This window comes from Mirounga angustirostris, unplaced genomic scaffold, assembly GCF_029215605.1.
Source record: "Mirounga angustirostris isolate CCGP_5_RB_7025 unplaced genomic scaffold, mMirAng1.0.hap1 SCAF_17, whole genome shotgun sequence".
NCBI lineage: Eukaryota > Metazoa > Chordata > Mammalia > Carnivora > Phocidae > Mirounga > Mirounga angustirostris.
The window spans coordinates 769,679-791,738 of record NW_026991725.1 but is presented as its reverse complement, the minus strand read 5'-3'; the positions used below and the strand labels follow the sequence as shown (position 1 = coordinate 791,738).

The window sequence follows — 22,060 nt, the reverse complement described above, 5'->3', positions numbered from 1 at the left end:
ATGAATCATGAAACACTATATGAAAAACTAATGATGTAATGTATGGTGATTAACATAACAACAAGAAAAAATTATGTGTTAATATAGTTTACATTTCTATTTATTTCAATGATCTAAGGATTTAAAAATAAAATGTAATTGTGTTCAAATATGAAATTTCACAATAAATGATATTCAAGTAAATGGAAAATTGGAGTTATTATTTTTGAAATGAGTTAATAAAGTTTTTTTTAAAACAGTACAATTTTATGTGACAGGGAAAATATAATTCAAAATAATATAAAATTTTTACTGAATGAAATAAAGCTGATATTTGCTGATTTCTTAAAATTTTAATTTGTTTTATATCATAAAAAATAAAACGATTTTCCAATTTAGTGTTCAAAGTTCATCCAGTTGCCAATGTAAACTGTCAAATCATATTTCATACATGTTTTTTTGGGCTACATGCATAAACATTATAAGTAATATAAATTATTTTATATTTCAAAATGTTTTTCAATGTTATGTTCAAGTGTTATGGATACTGAACTGGAAGAAACAGGATGCTCAGCACTTTAAGAAACAATACCTCCTTCATGCAAGAATCCATTGCAATTATGCTATATGAAAGGGAGGGCTTGACAAGTTTCTCAGTCTTTTCTCTGACCTCAGAACTCCGCTGGTCCAACTCTCCCTATACTCTGAAGCAGTGTCCACCACTGACATCAGCAGAAGCACAGGTCACAAGCCTTTTCAACATTAAGATGTAGTTGCTTCTGTCTTAGAAACCTTGGGCAAGTGAAGGGATGGAGTCTTTCCCTGGGACTTGAATGCTATAAATTGCAAGAGTGGTCTTTCTGGTTCTGGACCCTGCTATGCCAGAACTGAGCTCCAGATCCCCAATAGAGGAGGCACCAATGTGTGTTTGTGATGTGTAAGAGCTCTCTGAAGCAGTGGATCTCAGCTGGGGTGATTATGCACGCACACCACACCTGAGGCCATTTGGCAATGTCTGAAGACACTTTCGGTTCTCACAGCTGGAAGGAGGAGTAATGCCACTAGCAACAAGTGGATGGAGGTGAGGGATGTGGCTAAACATCTATGGTGCATGGGACTGCACCCACAAGAAGGAATTGTCCAGCTCAAAATGTCAGTAGTGCCAAAGTGGGGCAAATGTGACCCAGTAGAGGGGTCCATTTTGCCCAAGATTAAGGGCAGTTCTATAAAAGGCTGCATCTGGAGTGCAAACATGTTTTATTTAACCTGAAGAATATAATTTTTACATTAATTGTTGTCAATATTAGAAGCTGAAAGATGTCATAAAAAACCAAATGTATAGTTCATAGTTTAATAATTATACTTTAATCCAAATAGGTAGTTTAACAGAATGTGCTCTCAAGAACTTTGCTTAATAAATTGGAGACACAAAATGTTGAGCATCTGTACCAACAGAGGTCAGACATGGGGCCAAATAGCTGGGAGAAAATGTGGTTCTGGGGCCATATTCCTACACAAAAGCAACCTCCCGTGGCTCAGTAGCACTTTGTCCTTTTGGACAGAGCATAAACTCTCCAATTCATCAGCATGTATCATTGCCTTCTTGGTATTCCTTTTCTCAGAAGAAGGTAACATTTACTGGATTCATAGAGATATCAAAAATGGAAAAATAAATACTATGTTTTTCAGGAAAAAGTGAGAATCTTTCTGGAATGTATGGAATCCCAACACATTTAATAAGCAAGCAAAGAACACCTGTGTCAAACCTATTTTTCATTAAATGAATCTTAAAATGATCAATGTATAAAAACATTATATTTTAGAAGCAAAATAAGACTGAAATTTTTAGTTTATTTTTCAATATGATTATAAAATGAACAATGATATTGTGCAATGCTGTTGTATTAAATGAAGTAATTGACTGGACTTCACACTTTTTAGATTTTGAGTAGTAAATGATGGTCTTTAGGATTTAGCAAAAATTATGCGCTTCAAACAGAAACAGGCATTTATATGTCTTGGCACATGAGAACATAAATATAATATCACTGAATTCACTATGTTTATTTGTGATGTTGATGAAAGGTTTGGTCCTTTCAAAGAAACCTTGGGAAAGATTCCCTAATAGACACAATATCAAGAAATTAGCTATATTTTTATTGGAGAAAAAATAACTTCAAAATTTTAATGTTACCTGGTCAATATTAGTAAGTCTAACAAATAGCACTCTGATAGTATTGGTAATATGATCAAATTTGTTTTTAAAAATTAAATCCAAAGTGGCAATATTTTGCATGACACCGCATTTGAGTTCATTTATTATAATATTTTTCAATGTTAAAATGTCAAAAATAAAATGCATAATAGAATGGTAGTTAATATCATGAATTGAAAATGCTCCCGAGCGCCTGGGTGGCTCAGTTGGTTAAGCGACTGCCTTCGGCTCAGGTCATGATCCTGGAGTCCCAGGATCGAGTCCCACATCGGGCTCCCTGCTCAGCAGGGAGTCTGCTTCTCCCTCTGACCCTCCTCCCTCTCGTGCTCTCTCTCATTCTCTCTCTCGCAAAAAAAAAAAAAAAAAAAAAGGAAATGCTCCCAAGAATTGAACCAGTTGGCCAATGCTCTACTTCAAAAATTAGATAAACAAAATAGTAATCTTCAGCACTACATGGAGATCAGGCATGGGGCCAAAAAGGTTTTGGAAATGTTTAAAGAAAACAAGTTACTCATGTCATACAATAATTTTTTTTTTTAAATTCTCATATCACTTGTGAAGATTTGACTCAATACATGGGCTTAACTTGACATTGCAAATCATGTAAACACTCTGAATATTTCTCTGCAAATACATTCACATATAATTGCACAAATATATCATTCAGCTGATGGATTCCCTTAAAAAATGTACTTTGAAAACATAATTCAGCAAAGAATAATGCAAACTACTCACTATAGCTAAAATTCATTTACAGAAATGAAAACAATGACTGATCTACATACATGAAATTATGGAGTTGAATGATGAGTTCCTTAAATTGTTCATTTTTTTACAATAAAATAACATTATATGTTATATGAACCTATTAGTTCACATTTCCCAATTAATATGATGGTGTAAATGAAGAGGGAAAATTAAAGTTAATGGAACATTGTGCAACATAATACTGAAAAATATTAAGACAACATTGGAATATCAGAATTCTACTTATACCTCCAAAAAAGTGACCCTAATTATAAAAATGTCTGTGCAAAGATTTGATCCATATTCAAAGGGCGTTTGTGAACAGCTCTTGCCTATTATTAAACAGAAAAAAAAAAAAATCTAAATATCACTCCCAGTTTAATGGGCCCAAGCCTAAATTCTCCACTAAACAATTCAAGAAAAAAACAAAGGACTTCACACTGACATCTTGGTCAGAAGAAAAGGTGCCAGGTTTTGCTTCCAAATCAAAGGAGTTAAAAAATCCAATAATGTATTTAATGATTATTTCTATTTTTATTTAGAATTTTTTCAATATCAAAGTTAAAATATCAACTCCAGTGGCATAAATTTTGAGTTATGATAGAGGCATACTCCATATATTAATAAAATAAAATACCTTTGATCATATTTCTGAAGTTGATTTTTCTTAAATCTGATATACTTTACACTCATCTACTTGAATTGCTTGGTCACTGGGATATGGCTTTAGAACTCCTGTTTTATACTCTATGATTATATATGAAAATGATCATAATTTAACCAGAAAAATGAAGATATGAAAGAAATATATGAAAGCATGATCAACTGACAAGTGACTGGAATTGAACAGAATGCACCATTACAATGGAGGGAGTATGATTCTATAGTCTCAAGACACAGTATAGTGTAGTCGTGAGGATCTTGGGCTGTAAGCCAAACTGCCTAGGTTCCAATCTGAACTTCTTATGAGATGTGAGACAGTAAGCTTACCCTTCTATCATTTTAGCTATAAAATGGGATAATAATAGGACCAACACCTTAGAGGTGGTAGTTTAATAGATTGGAAAAGTACCTGACACATACAAAAGCACCCAACAAGTGCTTGCTATTTGTTTTCTTTTAAAGAGTGATTTTTCGGATGTGGCTCAAAAAATATAATTAGAATTAAAGGATAGAATGAGGCAAGCATATGGATGGAGAGAGGGAAATAAAAGGTGCTTTTATTCATAGTGGAGAATAAGGTATATATAGAAGTTGAGGCTCCAGGAGTCTCTGTGTTCTGTGAGAAGGAAAGGTTGGATTTTATTCTTTCTTCACTTGTGTGCATTACTGAGGATTCCTGGGCAGGAAAAAAAGCAATGGTTACAGTGATGTTTTAAGAAGATAATTCCTATGGGTGCCTGGGTGGCTCAAACAATTGAGCGGCCAACTCTTGATTTAGGCTGGGGTCATGATCTCAGGGTCATGGGATCAAAACCCGGGTTGGGGCTCTGCACTCAGCAGGGAAATGACTTCAGGATTCTCTCTCTCCTTCCACCATTGCCCCTACTCTTTCTCCCTCTCTCTCTCTCTCTAAAGAGGATAGATGATTCTAGAAGAAGAAGAAGAAGAAGAAGAAGAAGAAGAAGAAGAAGAAGAAGAAGAAGGAGGAGGAGGAGGAGGAGGAGGAGGAGGAGAAGGAAGAAGAAGAAAGAAGAAGAAAAAGAAGGGAAGGGGAAAGAAGAAGAGAAGAAAGAAGAAGAAGAAGAAAGGAAGAAGGAAGAAGAAGAAGAAGGAAGAAGAAGAAGGAGAAGGAGAAGAAGAAGGAGGAGAAGGAGAAGAAGAAGAAGAAAAGGAGAAGAAGAAAGAAGAAGAAGAGGAAGAAGAAGAAGAAAGAAAGAAGAAGAAAGAAAAAGAAGAAGAAGAGGAAGAAGAGGAAGAAGAAGAAGGAAGAAGAAGAAGAGGAAGAAGAAGAAGAAGGAAGAAGAAGAAGAGGAAGAAGAAGAGGAAGAAGAAGAAGGAAGAAGAAGAAGGAAGAAGGAGAAGAAGAAGAAAAGAAGAAGAAGAAGGAGGAAATTCCTAAATTGAAGGGAATACAGTATTTTGCACAAAGGAATATAAATCTTATTTTCAAACTTCAATTCCACCTGGCAAGAGGGAAATAAAGATTCAGAGCAGACTGGTTTCCCACCCTCAACTCTACCTCAGAGCAGCTAAGTCATCATCACAGTTTCGTATTTGCCTTTAGCATGGGGTTTTATTTGAACAAAAAGGTTGATGGCTTTAAAATTGGAAGGGAAAAAGCCACTGATTTAGAGTAATACCCCATTATCAACATTACTGTACCCACTGAATTAAATAATGTAAAAATCTCAATTGTTACCATTTTAGAGAGAATGATTCTTTCTTTTCCCAAAAGACTCTTCCTAGGGCTCCCTTCATGTCTCTGTTCCTCAGGCTGTAGATGAAGGGGTTCAGCATGGGGGTGACCACAGTGTACATCATAGCCATGACAGTCTCCTTAACAGTAGAACTATTAGTTGATGGGCACAAGTAGAGACCAATAATTGTCCCATAGAAGAGAGACACCACAGAGAGGTGGGAACCACAGGTGGAGAAGGCCTTGCGGATGCCCCTGGCAGAAGGGACCTTCAGGATGGAGGACACAATCCGTGCATAAGACATGATGATGAGTAGGAACGGGAGGACAAGAATGAGCCCTCCCATGATAAGTATCACCAACTCATTAACTCGAGTGTCAGAGCAGGCCAGCTTCAGCAGAGCAGACATATCACAGAAAAAGTGGGGGATTGTGTTGTCCGCACAAAACCACAATCTGGCCATGAGCAGAGTGTGTAACATAGCATGGAACATGGTCAGCACCCAGGAAAGCACCACCAGGGAGAGACAGAGCTTGGGGCTCATGATGGTGGTATAGTGCAAAGGGAAGCAGATGGCCACATAGCGGTCATAGGCCATGGCCACCAGGAGGAAGCTCTCTAGGTCTCCAAAAAACAGGAAGAAGTACATCTGGGTCAGGCAGCCAGCATAGGGGACGGATGGGACTTGGCTCTGCATGTTCTGCAGCAATTTGGGCATTGTGACAGAGGAGAAGCAGAGGTCAGAGAAGGATAAATTGCTGAGAAACAAATACATGGGCGTGTGGAGGTGGGAGTCCAGGCGAATGAGGACAATGACGAGAAGGTTCCCCAGGATGGTGGTAACATACATGGCCAGGAACAGGACATAGAACAGATTCCACTGCTCTGGCTTGATGGACAGACCCAGAAGGAGGAAATCTGAGACAACGGTTTGGTTCCTCTCTGTCATTCTGTGACTCTATTATATTTATGAAGAAAATACAGACCTTAAAATCCAAGTATAAGAAATAAATATATGTCTATTGCATGTGGCCTGTTGTCAAATGGTGGATGAGCTGGCTCTATTGAAACTACCTCATCAAAATCTCCAATGATATCCAAGTCTCTAAATCAGATGACAGTACATTTTACACCAATGATCACTTCTTCCTTTGTAAAACTCTCCTGTCTCTTGGTAGTGGTGATACCTCAGCTTCATGTTTTTTCCTGCCTGCCTTGCAGTGCCTTCACCGAGTCCTTAGAGAGCTCACCTTGCCTGGTCATCATTTGAATATTGGTGGCCCTCAGAATATTGTCCTTCTACACTTACCCTAAATATAACAATGAATCCCAAATGTATTTATTCAGCCCACATAGCTCGTCTGAACTACAGACCTGAGTGTTCAGCTCTCTGATGACCCTGTGTGTCTCACACTCACTCTGAAACCAATCTTTCTGAAATTTAGTTTCTTGTCTTCCTTGCCCTGTAGGTGCTCCACTCCCAGTAGCTCTAACTCAGTGACTGGCAGTACCACCTACAAGGTACTCAAGCCAGACTGAGAGCCATCCTTGACTCCTTCCTCTCTTCATGCTTGTCACTCATTTACTGTATGTTACCACTCTCCCTTTTTGCTCACTTCTCATATAGGCCCTGCTACCCATCCCACAGCCATCATTCAGGTCACTCAACTTTTCTCACCTGAACCATCACAACAAATCTGGTCTCTCCACATTTACTTTCACTGTCTTCCATCCCATTGACATTATCCAGAATTGTTCTTTTTATAACTCAAACTTGCTTGTGCCACTATTCTAATTGAAGAGTTTCCTCTTTCCATTAACATGAAGTCCAAAATGGTTAACAAGACCCACAAAACCCTTTTACTTCATCAGATCAATTAGCTCATGTCTAATTCTCTCTCCACTTCAGGCGTACCAATTATTTCTGATTTTCTCAAAGGTGTCCTGTTGTCACCCACCATATCACATCATGTCTTCCATTACCTGACAAATGTTGTCTGCATCTCATTCCATCCTGTCTCCTAGGAATTCACCCAGACCATTAAATAGGGATTATTTGCTCTTTGCTAGATTTTAAGGAAAGGGAAATATTCTATCTTGTTCATTGCTGAAGCCTAAAATCTAGAACAAAGTGTGGAGAAAAAAAGAGAAAAAGAAAGAAAGAAAGAAGGAAGAAAGAAAGAAGGAAGAAAGAAAGAAGGAAGAAAGAAAAAAAAAGAAAGAAAAGAGGGAAGGAAGGAAGGAAGGAGAAAGGAAAGAAAATGTATGCCACCCAAGGGATTTCCTATTTGTTTCAACAGACACCAAAAATTTGGGGGGTTGAAACATCCACTGACACTGAGCCTTTCCAAATGTGAGCTCCCTTATCTAAATCTGTTGTATTGATTTCCAGATATTGCACTGCAGACTGTCCAGAATTTCTCTCCTTGGGTCAGCATACTACCCCATCTCAAGGTATCCTGCTCTATGTTTTACACTAATCTACCCAGATTACAGTGCTATCATGTTTTCCTTAAGATTTACCCCACACAATATCAGTATTGATGTGGAAAGAAATGAGACAGATGTGAAATTGAGAGATCATGGAAAAGCAAAAGGAATGAGGATAATTTCTGATCTCTTGGATCTAGTTTCTGGTCTCCTCCAGATACTCTTCCCACAATGTGAATCAGGACTGACAAAAAACAAGAGCATCTCAGGATGAGAAAAATATCTCCTAACCCTGAAGAGAGAGGAATGCACTCATTGCAGGACATTCACCAAGATCTTGGGGCTTAAACCAGGCATATACATGTGTTTTCACACTTGGACAGAGGAAAGAAAGATCTGTTACTATGTATTACTGGGGGAAGGATCCTTCTCTGACTCCTCAGGAATTTCCTTTTCTGGAAAATAAGTGGGATCCATCTATTGTATAAAATACCTGACTGAGAGCCCCAAACAGTCAGATATCACTTACAAATGCTGCCATTGAGGGCGCCTGGGTGGCTCAGTCGTTAAGCGTCTGCCTTCGGCTCAGGTCATGATCCCAGGGTCCTGGGATTGAGTCCCACATTGGGCTCCCTCCTCGGCAGGAAGCCTGCTCTCCCTCTCTCACTCCCACTGCTTGTGTTCCTGCTCTTGCTATCTCTGTCTCTGTCAAATAAATAAATAAAATCTTTAAAACAAAACAAAACAAAAACAAAAACAAATGCTGCCATTGAGGAGCCATATGAACTTTACCTACTCCTTTCATTTCTCTACATCTTACCTGCTTCAACTTTAAAATGCCAGACTGACTTGTCCCTTCCTATCTCCCAAAGCTACTGTAAACCGAAATCTCTTTTGAGAAATCTCTTTGAAAGACATAAAGTACTCTGTTGTGAAATACTTACAAATACTATTTTAAATAGATATTGAATCTGGTGACACTAATGAAGCTATTTCTAGAATGTTGAGCATTTTTAAAATTTAGACTGCCTGAAGAACAATCCCATAGAGTCACATCATAAAACCTCAGTAACCTGAATGCTAAGGTTAGAAGAAGCCTAAGGCATGTACCCTCCAGCCTAACTTACCAAGTATGTCTCAAGGTGACCAGGGCTTTTGCCCAGGACCCCTCACTCTTTTATTCATTATAAGCCTATGGAGACTCAGACTTTGTAGTCACACCAACCCTTCTCACTTCTCTCATTCTGTCTTCCTGGGCCTGGGGGACATTGGGTCCCAGTGGAACCTACGTCTTGGGGGGGGGGGACATTAATAACAAACAAAGTAAATTCCAAACCTCTCTGGGACAAATCCCCTAAGATGTCTAAAGCAGGGACTTCTTAATTACCAGCCATCTTTAGGTAGGGGGACAGGCCACAGAGGAAACAGCTCATGCCCTAGTCCCACCAGGAATGCTATTCTAGTTACCACAGTCCAGAAGATTTCCCCCTTCTTTGACTTCATTATTTTCACTCCTGAAGTATTTGCCTTCTGAAGTGCTTAAGCATGATAACCTATTTTTCTGGATAGCCCAATTATTGCTTCAGAAAGATCATCCTGAAAACAGGAAAAGAAATGTTCTTTGTTGATCAACTTATTCAATAATTGAGTCCCATAATTTATCTCTGCTACATTTAGGAAAAGTAACTGTGATTTATTTTCACACATCACTCGTCACTTAATGATGAAATCTGATTGTAATCTGTAAACACAGTGCAGTCACTACCTCCTTATTTTCCTAGCCACTCCCAGCCACATTTGACGACTGTGTCTTGGATCTTGGATCTCTGTGAGGCAACTGGATGAAAAGGATAGATGGAAAGAAAATGGTGTTCTCAGCAAACTAAATAAGTGCAAAGATTTAAGAATTAAAGATAACATGGCATACTCAGGAAATTTGAGGAAGTTCAGCATGACTATCACATATTGTTGAGGGAGAGAATGCAAGGGCTGGGGTGAGAGAGTCAGGCAGCAGCCTGGTCAGGCAAGATCTTATAAGGTGTGTTACGAAGGCCATCTTCATCCTCAGCAAAACACCTCTAAATGGTTTTAAAGGGAATTACATGTTCAAATTTCATTTTTAGGACAGTAATTCAGATTAAAGGAGAACACACTAGCATTAAAAAATGAAGGCAGAGGGCGCCTGGGTGGCTCAGACGGTTAAGCGTCTGCCTTCGGCTCAGGTCATGATCCCAGGGTCCTGGGATCGAGTCCCGCATCAGGCTCCCTGCTCCTTGGGAGCCTGCTTCTCTCTCTCTCTCTCTGTCTCTCATGAATAAATAAATAAAATCTTAAAAAAAAATGAAGGCAGAGAAATCATTAAAAGGCTATTTTAGTACCCCAGGTTAAAGATAATGGTTACTTGAATCCGGATAGTAGCAACAGGGTTTCAAAGTGGATATATTAGAAGAATGTGTCACCTATAAATATCCACTAAGTGTTTTAACCAAACTAATATTTCTTGACATGAGTCTCTTTGGAAATAAACAAATCTCTCTATCCACATAGAATATAGTGGGTTGCACCAAGCAATGTGCCTGCTGCAATGATCATTCAAAAATAAATAAATAAGGGGGGGGTGGTGGAGCAAGATGGTGGAGGAGTAGGAGACCTGGATTTCGTCTCCTCTCAGGAATTCAGCTGGATAGGGATCAAACCATTCTGAACACCTACAAACTCAACAGGAGATCGAAGAAAAGAAGAGCAACAACGCTCTGAACAGAAAAGCGACCACTTTCTGGAAGGTAGGACGTGCGGAGAAGTGAATCTGAGGCGATAGTCGGGAGGATAGATGGCGGGGGAGGGGCCTCCGTTGGCCGCTTCTGGCAAGTGATAGAGCCGTGGAGCACAAAATCGCAACTTTTAGAAGTCTGCTCCGCTGAGGGACGTCGCTCCAGTGGCTAAGTTGGGGGTGGAACCCTCACGGGACAGTGTGGTCTCAGGACCCTCGGGGTCACAGAAAGACCGGGGTTGCCTGAGTGTGGCAGAGCTCCCAGGTATCGGAGCGGGGATGCCGGCTGCAGAGACGGAGCCCAGGCATGGGCTCTCAGCTTGGGGTTGCCATAAACCATGATCCGCGGCACAGTCAGGCCACTGCTCCTCCAGCAGGGACCCAACAAGTGGCAGATCCGGGAGACTCCCCTTCCTCCCCCAGGAGGAGCGGCATGGGAGTGCAACGCAGGGATCTGCTGGGTTTGGAGACTCCACACGGGGTCGGGTGCCAGAGATAGAAATGTGTGGTCACAGGCCGGGTGAGCACGGAGTGTGGCCAGAGACCAGGGAGACGGGAGTGACTGGCGGCTTTTCTCTGGGGGCTCACTGAGGAGCGGGCCCCTAGTTCTTGGCTCCTCCTCTGAGGAGATTGGGAGGCCACCATTTTCACTCTCGGCCTCCAAAGCTGTCCAGAAAGCTTGCAGGGAAGAAAACCTCCCAAGAGCAAACCCGAGCAGATTACTTAGCCCGGACCGGGCAAAGGCGGGGCAATTCCGCCTCCGGCAAAGACATTTGGAAACCACGGCAACAGGCCCCTCCCCCAGAAGATCAGCGAGAACAGCCACCCAAGACCAATTTACCGATCAATGAGAACGGCAGAACTCCAGCGCTAGGGGAATAATGCACATAGAATTCGTGGCTTTTTTACCATGATTCTTTAGTCTTTCAAAGTTAATTTTTTTTAACTTTTTTTTTTGAATTTTTCTTTTTCCCTTTTTCAACCAACATCTTATCAAACCCTTTTTTAAAAAACATTTTTATTTTTCATTTTTAGAGTTATATTCTATCCCTTCATAGTAGTTACCCGTATTTTTGGCATATATATATAAGTTGTTCTCTCTTTAAAATTTTGAGATAGTTTCTTCTAACAGATCAAAATAAACCATAAATCTCTAGTGGTGTGGTTTTTTCTACTCCCCTGCCTGATCACATTCTCTCTCTTTTTTTTTCTTTTTTTTTAATCCTCTTCTTTCTTTTTTCAAACAACTTCTTATCAATTCCTTTTATAAAATTTTTTATAATTTCCATCTTTACAGTCATATTCCATCCCTTCATCATATCAACCCTTATATTTGTACATATATAAGTTTTTCTTTCTTTAAAATTTTGGGAGGCACTTTCTTCTAACAGACCAAAGTACACCCAAAATCTAGTGTGTGGCACTGATCTATATAACAGCCTGATCATATTTGATCACATTCTGTTTTTGTTGTTGTTGTTCTGTTTTTGTTTGTTTTTATTTTTATCTTTATCTTTTTCTTTTTTCTCTCTTTCCGTTTCTTTTTCCACTGCTTCAGGTCTTTTCTGATTTGTTTAGAGTATATTTTCTGGGATGTTGTTACCCTGTTAGCATTTTGTTCTCTCATTAATCTATTCTCCTCTGGACAAAATGACAAGATGGAAAAAATCACCTCAATAAAAAGAACAAGAGGCAGTACCGACTGCCAGGGACCTACTGAATACGGACATTAGTACGATGTCAGATCTAGAGTTCAGAATCATCACTTTAAAGATACTAGCTGGGCTTGAAAAAGCATGGAAGTTATCAGAGAAACCCTTTCTGGAGAAGTAAAAGAACTAAAATTTACCCAAGTAGAAATCAAAAAGGCTATTAATGAGCTGCAATCAAATATGGGGGCACTAACTGCTAGGATAAATGAGGCAGAAGAGGGAATCAGTGATATAGAAGACCAAATGATGGAAAATAAAGAAGCTGAGAAAAAGAGAGATAAACAACTACTGGATCACGAGGCCAGAATTCAAGAGATAAGCGATACCATAAGACGAAACAACATTAGAATGATTGGGATCCCAGAAGAGGAAGAAAGAGAGAGAGGGGCAGAAGGTATAATGGAGCAAATTATAGCAGAGAACTTCCCTAATTTGGGGAAGGAAACAGGCATGAAAATCCAGGAAGCACAGAGAACCCCACTCAAAATCAATAAAAATAGGTCAACACCCCGACATCTAATAGTAAAACTTACGAGTCTCAGAGACAAAGAGAAAATCCTGAAAGCAGCTCGGGAGAAGAGATATGTAACCTACAATGGTAGAAACATTAGATTGGCAACAGACCTATCCACAGAGACCTGGCAGGCCAGAAAGGACTGGCAGGATATATTCAGAGCACTAAACGAGAAAAATATGCAGCCAAGAATACTATATCCAGCTAGGCTGTCACTGAAAATAGAAGGAGAGATAAAAAGCTTCCAGGACAAACAAAAACTAAAGGAATTTGCAAACACGAAACCAGCCCTACAGGAAATCTTGAAAGGGGTCCTCTAAGCAAAGAGAGAGCCTAAAAGCAATATAGACCAGAAAGGAACACAGACAATATACAGTAGCAGTCACATTACAGGCAATACGATGGCACTAAAATCCTATCTTTCAATAGTTACCCTGAATGTAAATAGGCTAAATGCCCCAATCAAAGACACAGGCTATCAAATTGGATTAAAAAACAAGACCCATTGATATGCTGTCTGCAAGAGACTCATTTTAGACCCAAAGACACCCCCAGATGGAAAGTGAGGGGGTGGAAAACCATTTACCATGCTAATGGACACTAAAAGAAGGCTGGGGTGACAATCCTTATATCAGCAAATTAGATTTTAAACCAAAGACTGTAATAAGAGATGAGGAAGGACACTATATCCTACTTAAAGGGTCTATCCAACAAGAAGATCTAACAATTGTAAATATCTAACAATACAATAATAGTGGGGGACTTTAACACCCCCCTCATTGAAATGGACAGATTGTCTAAGCAAAAGATCAACAAGGATACAAAGACTTTAAATGACACACTGGACCAAATGGACTTCACAGACATAATCAGAACATTCCACTGAAAGCAACGGAATACACATTCTTCTCTAGTGCCCATGGAACATTCTCCAGAATCGATCACATCCTAGGTCATAAATCAGGTCTCAACCAGTACCAAAAGATTGGGATCATTCCCTGCCTATTTTCAGACCACAATGCTTTGAAACTAGAACTCAATCCCAAGAGGAAAGTCGGAAAGAACTCAAATACATGGAGGCTAAAGAGCATGCTACTAAAGAATGAGTGGGTCAACTGGGAAATTAAAGAAGAATTTAAAAAATACATGGAAACCAATGAAAATGAAAACACAACTATTCAAAATCTTTGGGATGCAGCAAAGGCAGTCCTAAGAGGAAAGTATATAGCAATACAAGCCTTTCTCAAGAAACAAGAAAGGTCTCAAGTACACAACCTAACCGTACACCTAAAGGAGCTGGAGAAAGAACAGCAAATAAAGTCTAACCCAGAAGGAGAAGAGAAATAATAAAGATCAGAGCAGAAAACAATGAAATAGAAAGTAAAAGAACAGTGGAACAGATCAACAAAACTAGGAGCTGGTTCTTTGAAAGAATTAACAAGATTGATAAACCCCTGGCCAGACTTATCAAAAAGAGAAGAGAAATGACCCAAATCAACAAAATCATGAATGAAAGAGGAGAGATCACAACCAACACCAAAGAAATACAAACAATTATAAGAACATATTATGAGCAACTCTATGCTAGCAAATTAGATAACCTGGAAGAAATGGATGCATTCCTAGAGATATATCAACTACCAAAACTGAACCAGGAAGAAATAGAAAACCTGAACAGACCTATCACCAGTAAGGAAATTGAAGCAGTCATCAAAAATCTCCCAAAAAACAAAAGCCCAGGACCAGATGGCTTCTGAGGGGAATTCTACCAAACATTTCAAGAAGAATTAATACCTAATCTTCTGAAACTGTTCCAAAAAATAGAAATGGAAGGAAAACTTCCAAACTCATTTTATGAGGCCAGCATTACCTTGATCCCCAAACCAGACAAAGACCCCATCAAAAAGGAGAACTACAGACCAATATCCCTGATGAACATGGATGCAAAAATTCTCACCAAAATACTAGCCAATAGGATCCAACAGTACATTAAAAGGATTATTCACCACGACCAAGTGGGATTTATCCTTGGGCTGCAAGTTTGGTTCAACATCCGCAAATCAATCAATGTGATACAATACATTAACAAAAGAAAGAACAAGAATCATATGATCCTCTCAATAGATGCAGAAAAAGCTTTTGACAAAGTACAGCATCCTTTCTTGATCAAAACTCTTCAGAGTATAGGCATAGAGGGTACATACCTCAATATCATAAAAGCCATCTATGAAAAACCTAAAGCAAATATCATTCTAAATGGGGAAAAACTGAGAGCTTTCCCCCTAAGGTCAGGAAAGCAGCAGGGATGTCCACTATCACCACTGCTATTCAACATAGTATTGGAAGTCCTAGCCACAGCAATCACACAACAAAAAGAAATCAAAGGCATCCAAATTGGCAAAGAAGAAGTCAAACTCTCACTCTTTGCAGATGATACGATACTTTATGTGGAAAACCCAAAAGACTCCACCCCAAAACTGCTAGAACTCATACAGGAATTCAGTCAAGTGGCAGGATAGAAAATCAATGCACAGAAGTCAGTGGCATTCCTATACACCAACAGCAAGACAGAAAAAAGAGAAATTAAGGAGTCGATCCCATTTACAATTGCACCCAAAACCATAAGATACCTGGGAATAAATCTAACCAAAGAGGCAAATCATCTGTACTCAGAAAACTATAAAATACTCATGAAAGAAATTGAGGAAGACACAAAGAAATGGAAAAACGTTCCAAACTCATGGATTGGAAGAACAAATATTGTGAAGATGTTAATGCTTCCTAGAGCAATCTACACATTCAATGCAATCCCCATCAAAGTATTATCCCCTTTTTTCAAAGAAATGGAACAAATCATCCTAAAATTTGTATGGAACCAGAAAAGACCTCGAATAGCCAGAGGAATGTTGAACAAGAAAAGCATAGCTGGCAGCTTCACAATTCCAGACTTCCAGCTCTATTACAAAGCTGTCATCATCAACACAGTATGGTACTGGCACAAAAACAGACACACAGATCAATGGAACAGAATAGAGAGCCCGGAAATGGACCCTCAACTCTATGGTCAACTAATCTTTGACAAAGCAGGAAAGAATGTCCAATTGAAAAAAAGACAGTGTCTTCAACAAATGGTGTTGGGAAAATTGGATAGCCACATGCAGAGGAATGAAACTGGACCATTTCCTTACACCACACACAAAAATAGACTCCAAATGGTTGAAAGACCTCAATGTGAGACAGGAGTCCATCAACATCCTAAAGGAGAACACAGGCAGCAACCTCTTCGACCTCAGCCACAGCAACTTCTTCCTAGAAACATCGCCAAAGGCAAAGGAAGCAAGGGCAAAAATGAACTATTGGGACTTCATCAAGATAAAAAGCTTTTGCAAAGCAAAGGAAACAGTCCACAAAACCAAAAGACAACCGAGAGAATGGGAGAAGATATTTGCAAATAACATATCAGATAAAGGGCTAGTATCCAAAATCTATAAAGAACTCATGAAACTCAACACCCAAAGAACAAAGAATCCAATCAAGAAATGGGCAGAAGACATGAACAGACATTTTTCCAAAGAAGACATCCAAATGGCCAACAGACACATGAAAAAGTGCTCAATATCGCTCGGCATCAGGAAATCCAAATCAAAACCTCAATGAGATACCACCTCATACCAGTCAGAATGGCTAAAATTAACAAGTCAGGAAATGACAGATGTTGGCGGGGATGCGGAGAAAGGGGAACCCTCCTACACTGTGGTGGGAGTGTAAGCTGGTGCAGCCACTCTGGAAAACAGTATGGACGTTCCTCAAAAAGTTGAAAATAGAGCTACCATATGATCCAGCAATTGCACTACTGGGTATTTACCCCAAAGATACAAAAGTAGGGATCCGAAAGGGTACGTGCACCCCGATGTTTATAGCAGCAATGTCCACAATAGCCAAACTGTGGAAAGAGCCAAGATGTCCATTGACAGATGAATGGATAAAGAAGAGGTGGTATATCATATGATCTCACTGATATGAGGAATTCTTAATTGCAGGAAACAAACTGAGGGTTGCTGGAGTGGGGGGTGGGGTGGGAGGGATGGGGTGACTGGGTGATAGACACTGGGGAGGGTATGTGCTCTGGTAAGCACTGTGAATTGTGCAAGACTGTTGAATCTCAGATCTGTACCTCTGAAACAAATAATGCAATATATGTTAAGAAAAAAAGAAGGTAGTGGGAGGGGAAGAATGAAGCGGGGGAAATCGGAGGGGTAGACGAACCATGAGAGATGATGGACTCTGAAAAACAAACTGAGGGTTCTAGACGGGAGAGGGGTGGGAGGATGGGTTAGCCTGGTGGTGGGTATTGAGGAGGGCACATTCTGCATGGAGCATTGGGTGTTATGCACAAACAATGAATCATGGAACACTTCATCTAAAACTAATGATGTAATGTTGGGGATTAATATAAGAATAAAAAAAAGGAGAGGTGGTGTATATATACAATGAAATATTATGCAGCCATCAAAAGGAATGAGATCTTGCCATTTGCAATGACGTGGATGGAACTGGAGGTTATTATGCTGAGCGAAATAAGTCAAACAGAGAAAGACATGTATCATATGACCTCACTGATATGAGGAATTCTTAATCTCAGGAAACAAACTGAGGGTTGCTGGAGTGGGGGCTGGACTGGTGGGAGGGATGGGGTGACTGGGTGATAGACAGTGGGGAGGGTATGTGCTCTGGTAAGCACTGTGATTTGTGCAAGACTGTTGAATCTCAGATCTGTACCTCTGAAAAAATAATGCAATATATTAAGAAAAAAAAAAGAAGAAGAAGCTAGGTGGAGGGGAAGAATGAAGCAGGGGAAATCGGAGGGGTAGACGAACCATGAGAGATGATGGACTCTGAAAAACAAACAGGGTTCTAGAGGGGAGGGTGGTGGGAGGATGGGTTAGCCTGGTGGTGGGTATTGAGGAGGGCACGTTCTGCTTGGAGCACTGGGTGTTATACGCAAAAAATGAATCATGGAACACTAGATCTAAAACTAATGATGTAATGTATGGGGATTTACATAACAATACAAAATTTTTAAAAAATAAATAAAATTTTAAATTATGAAAGGCATCAAAGAGTTGCAAAAGCAACAAAAACTACATAAATTAAATCTTCAGAGAAAGACAGAATATTCTGAGATGAGGTCAGTACAACTGGCTAATTTTATGTTAGAGGCTATTTCCTGAATCTGGGCACAGACTGAGACAGAGGATATCTTCTAGGGAAATAGGAAGCATCAGAGCTTATAGCAGTTGTTCAGTACTGGAAATTTGAGGGGACATAAACACATAGCTGGTTTTCCTCTGGGGACATTTGATGAATCTGGTGCATTTCTAGGGAGTGAGGACAAGTTTTTAAAAAGGCAGCATAAAATGTGCTACAGTCTTTCAGGACTGAAAACCAAGATTCATCAAAGGAAGAGGTCTTCTTCAAACACATGTCTGGCCTTTCTCTCAAGATTATTTGCCAAATTTTGAAGTTTCATGGAGCAAGAGTCTAAAGAGCTAGGGGGAAAAAAACTCTAAAGAGAATCTCCCATTATCTTTTAGAGCTGAGGAACTCATCATGTGCTCTATCAAAAGCCTAGGAGAAACACACCCTAGGAAGTAGTAAGTCTTATAACCCAACCCTAAGCCAAAATCAATCCCTGGTTGTAATGAAGTGATCAACCCATTCACCATATCTGCATAGCAGGAAAGGGAGAACCATCTCTGTTAGAAGATGACATCATCCAGAATCACAGCAGTCCTAATGGTAATAATGTCCAGCATACAATAGAAAAGACCAGAAATATGGAAGAGGCAAAATACTGTGGCCAATAATAAAGAAAAAACCAAAATACAGGAGGAAGAAGAGAAAGAAGAAAAGAAGCAGCAAAGATAAGCTGATTTTAGAGGTGCCAGATAAGGAATTTAAAATACAGCAATTAATATCTGAAAATAATAAAGGGATGCATAGTTTTCACCAGCAAGTGACATACATAAAAAGAAATCAGTGGACATCCTAGAAGTGAAAAATAGAGTATCTGGAATTAAGAATTCAGTGGATGAGTTTAACAGCAGGCTGGTAATGGCAGGATACAGAATTAATAAGCTAGAAGACATGTCAATATAAAAATACCAAAACGGAATTTAAAATTTAAAGAAAAAAACAGATGAGATCATAAGAGATATATGGGACATGCGCTGAAGATCTATCATATGTATCACAGGAATCCAAAAAAGACAGGAGAAAGAAAATGAAAAAGGGGGAGCAATATTTGAGAAAATACTGACCAAGTATTTTCCAAACCAAAAGAAGACATAAAACTACAGGTTTAGGTTGCTCAGCTAACTCCATTGTATAAATTCAGACAAAACTAAATCTACACATATAAAACCAAATATAAAGAAAAATCTTAAAGCAACTGGGGGTGAGAGTAGGGGCACATTATCTTCATAGGAGTAACAATTAGAATGGCAGCTAACTTCGTAACAGAAATGATGAAGAACAAAAGACATCTTTTAATTGTTGAAATAATAGAGATGATATACAGCAAAAACATTCTTCAAAAATGAATGGCATTTTCTGACAAAGAAAACTATAGGAATTTGTCACTAAGACTTCCACAATAAAATTTTTAAATACTAAATGAGGTGTTGCAGGCAAGATGAAAATGATCACAGACAGAAACTTAGAAATGAGGTTGGAATGTAATACCAGAAAGGGTAAGCAAATGATTAAATATAATTGAACAACTGCCTCAACAAAACAAAAATTATAATGTCCTGTGATGTTTAAAATATGTATGGAGATAAACTTCATGATAATAATAATGTGAAGGTGAAAGGTGGTTAATGGAGTTTAAATGTTCTAAGATTCTAATAGAATCACAGAAATTGTAAAAGAAAAAATATCACTTGCATTCAATTGTAATAAGTCAAGGATGCATGTTGTAATCTCTACAGTAAAAGAAAAGTAAAACAATATATAAGTAAGAGGTATATATAAGGATAAATAGATTTAAAATATTAGACTTTTAATTTTAGAAGAAGACAAGGAAAAAAGAACATAAAACAGATGGGTAAAAATATTTTTAAGTGAGATTGTAGATATAAACTCAAATATATCAGTAATTACATAAAAACTAAGAGGTTACATACTCCAAAAGAAGATTAAATTTTTCAAACAGAATTAAAAAAAATAAAAACCCAGCCATATGCTGTTTACAAAAGACACATTAAATATAAGGACTCAGAAATTTAGACGATGGGATAAGATATATCCTGCACACAAAAATCAAAAGAAAATATATACTGTGGAGATGTTTTTAAGGCAAGAAGTATTACTAGAGATAAAGAATGGTATTTTATAATTAAAAATAGGTTAACCTAGCAGGATGATATCACTATTCTAAATCTGTATATGCTTAAAAGGATAGCTTCAGAATATATAAAGCAAAAAATGATAGAACTAAAGTTAAAATTAATAAAAGATAAATAAGAATTTTAAAATAAAAAAATGCACAATCATTCCATTCTAGCATGAAAGCAATCATAGACAATATGTAACTGAATGGGGAGGTGCCTGGGTGTCTCAGTCATTAAGTATCTGCCTTCAGCTTAGGTCATGATCCCAGGGTCCTAGGACTGAGCCCCACATTGGGCTCTCTGCTCAGCGGGGAGCTTGCTTCTCCCTCTCCCTCTGCCCCTACCCCCTGCTTGTGCTCTCCCTCTCACTCTCTCTCAAATAAATAAGTAAAATCTTTTTTTTAAAAAAGATTTTTTATTTATTCATTTGAGACACAGAGATAGAGAGAGAAAGCATGAGCAGGGAGAGAGGCAGAGGCAGAGGGAGAAGCAGGCTCCTCGCTGAGCCAGGAGCCCGATGTGGGGCTCAATCCCAGGACCCTGGGATCATGACCTGAGCTGAAGGCAGACGCTTAACCATCTGAGCCACCCAGGTGCCCCAAATAAGTAAAATCTTTAAAAAAAAAAGATACAGTAATTAATCAGTTATGTATTGATTCAAGGATAGAAAAATGCATAGAACAAAAAGTCCAGAAACAGATTAACATATATACAGTCAGTTGACTAATAATAAAGATTTACACAGCAATGCAGCAGGGAAAGTATGGTCTTTTCAATAAATGACACTGAACCAGTTGGATGTCCATACTTCGGAGAGAAAAATGTATCTTGAGCTCTCCCTCACTTGATATAAAAATCAAGTCTAGATTGACAGCAGATCTAAATGTGAAAGGTAAAACCATATATCCTTTAGAGGAAAATATAGGAGAATATTGGCAAAGATTTAACAAAGATTCTTAAACAAGATACAATCAACACTAACTATAAAATAAAAATTGATAAACTGGGGTATTTTAAAATTAAAATCTCCTGTTTCTCAGTACCCACCATTAGCCGAATGAAAGACAACCACAAAGTTGAAGATATTACTACATACATCTGACAAAGGGCTCCTAAACAAAATACATAAAGAACTACAAATCAACATGAAAGGGACAGCCAACCCCAGTAGAAAAGTGGGCACAAGACTTGAACAGATAATCTACACAAGAGAATATACCTGTGGAGAATAACCACATAAAAAGGTGCTTAACTTCCTTAGTCAGCAGGGACATGCAAATTAAAACCACAATAAGATACCACCACACACCAACCAAAAAGCTCCAATGAAAAGGATGGGAGAACCCCAAGTCATGTTAAGAATGTGGAGCAACTGGAACTCTCACTGGCTGCTAAAGGGAACATACAAATACTATGTTACAAATAGTAGGGGAAGTTGTATAGCACTGTCTTCTAAACTAAATTAACACCTGCCCTATCATCCAGACATTATCCCAGTATATAGATGCCTAAGAGGAATGTGTAGCTGCACTATTCTTAACAGCCAAAAACTGGAAGCCACAGTGCCCATCAATGGTAGAATGGATTTTATAATGGCATAGTCACACAATGCAATGAAAATGAACAACCCATAACCATATACAACAATGTGGGTAAACCTCACAATATATAGAGTGAAAGAAGCAGACACAAAACAGTGCATTGTTTTGAAATGGAAGTATTCCATTTCAATAAAGTACAAAATGGGCAAACTGATTCATACTACTAGGAGTCATGGTCTGCTGCCCTTCCAGGAACAGTGAGTGACTAAAAGAAAACAAGACAGCATTTCTGCAGGGCTAGTAATGTGTTTTTTATCTGACTGCTGGTTATTCATGTCTGTTCAGTTTGTTAAAAGTCCTGCCAACATTTCACAATTGGTCCTATATCCCAAGACATC

The 22,060-nt window shown here is 38.7% G+C and overlaps 2 protein-coding genes across 4 annotated transcripts in view; one reads left to right on the top strand and one right to left on the bottom strand.

The window, feature by feature from the left end:
- LOC123853571 (olfactory receptor 3A10) overlaps window positions 1–22,060 on the top strand; it is a 268,345-nt gene that overhangs the window by 18,337 nt on the left and 227,948 nt on the right. The window lies entirely within an intron of this gene.
- On the bottom strand, window positions 5,300–6,250 carry LOC123840736 (olfactory receptor-like protein DTMT). Its single transcript, XM_045870487.2, has one exon. The coding sequence runs from the start codon at window positions 6,248–6,250 to the stop codon at window positions 5,300–5,302; it is 951 nt and encodes a 316-aa protein (XP_045726443.1).

Coding starts and splice junctions, on each gene's coding strand:
- LOC123840736 (XM_045870487.2), bottom strand. CDS start 6,250: ATGACAGAGAGGAACCAAACCGTTGTCTCAGATTTCCTCCTTCTGGGT.